Genomic DNA, 441 nt, shown 5'->3' with positions numbered 1-441 from the left:
TTGGCTGTCTTGGTTTTAGCCTTTAGAGTAGCAGTTGTGGTGGGTCTGACTATTTTTAACTGTTGGAACTGTAATTTTGCAGCCAGCAGAAGGCAATACTTGAAGATCTGCTCACTGATATTCCCGTGCACTTCGATTTTCTGTTTTCGGACTCGCACGCAGAGGTTATTTCAGGGAAACAGGAAGGTAGGTTAACGTTGGCAAAGTTACCTTTGAAGTGTCCAGTACTCTCACAGTACAACTTGATAATTATTTCTGTATCTTTTTAAAATTCAGATTTGGTTGAGAGACCTTATTCCTCCGTAGCACCATATGGAGCATGGAGAAGATCATCTGTCGTGATCTTCTGACTTGTCTGAATGTTTCCTAACGAGCAGTGAAAACAACTTGTCTGGGTTTAGCAGGAATTTTAGTTCATTTTCTGTGGCTTTGGGGAGGGAA

The 441-nt window shown here is 41.5% G+C and overlaps 1 protein-coding gene across 2 annotated transcripts in view; it reads left to right on the top strand.

Moving 5' to 3' along the window:
* The window catches only part of ENTPD4 (ectonucleoside triphosphate diphosphohydrolase 4), a 7,130-nt gene that overhangs the window by 1,834 nt on the left and 4,855 nt on the right, over positions 1 to 441 (top strand). For both annotated transcript variants that reach the window (XM_010141516.1, XM_010141515.1), the window contains exon 6: positions 73 to 186. In XM_010141516.1, the coding sequence (XP_010139818.1) occupies positions 73 to 186 (114 nt within the window). The remainder of the gene's footprint in view (positions 1 to 72; positions 187 to 441) is intronic.

This window comes from Buceros rhinoceros, unplaced genomic scaffold, assembly GCF_000710305.1.
Source record: "Buceros rhinoceros silvestris isolate BGI_N320 unplaced genomic scaffold, ASM71030v1 scaffold16218, whole genome shotgun sequence".
NCBI lineage: Eukaryota > Metazoa > Chordata > Aves > Bucerotiformes > Bucerotidae > Buceros > Buceros rhinoceros.
The sequence above is the reverse complement of the archived record's forward strand: the minus strand, read 5'-3'. Positions and strand labels throughout refer to the sequence as shown.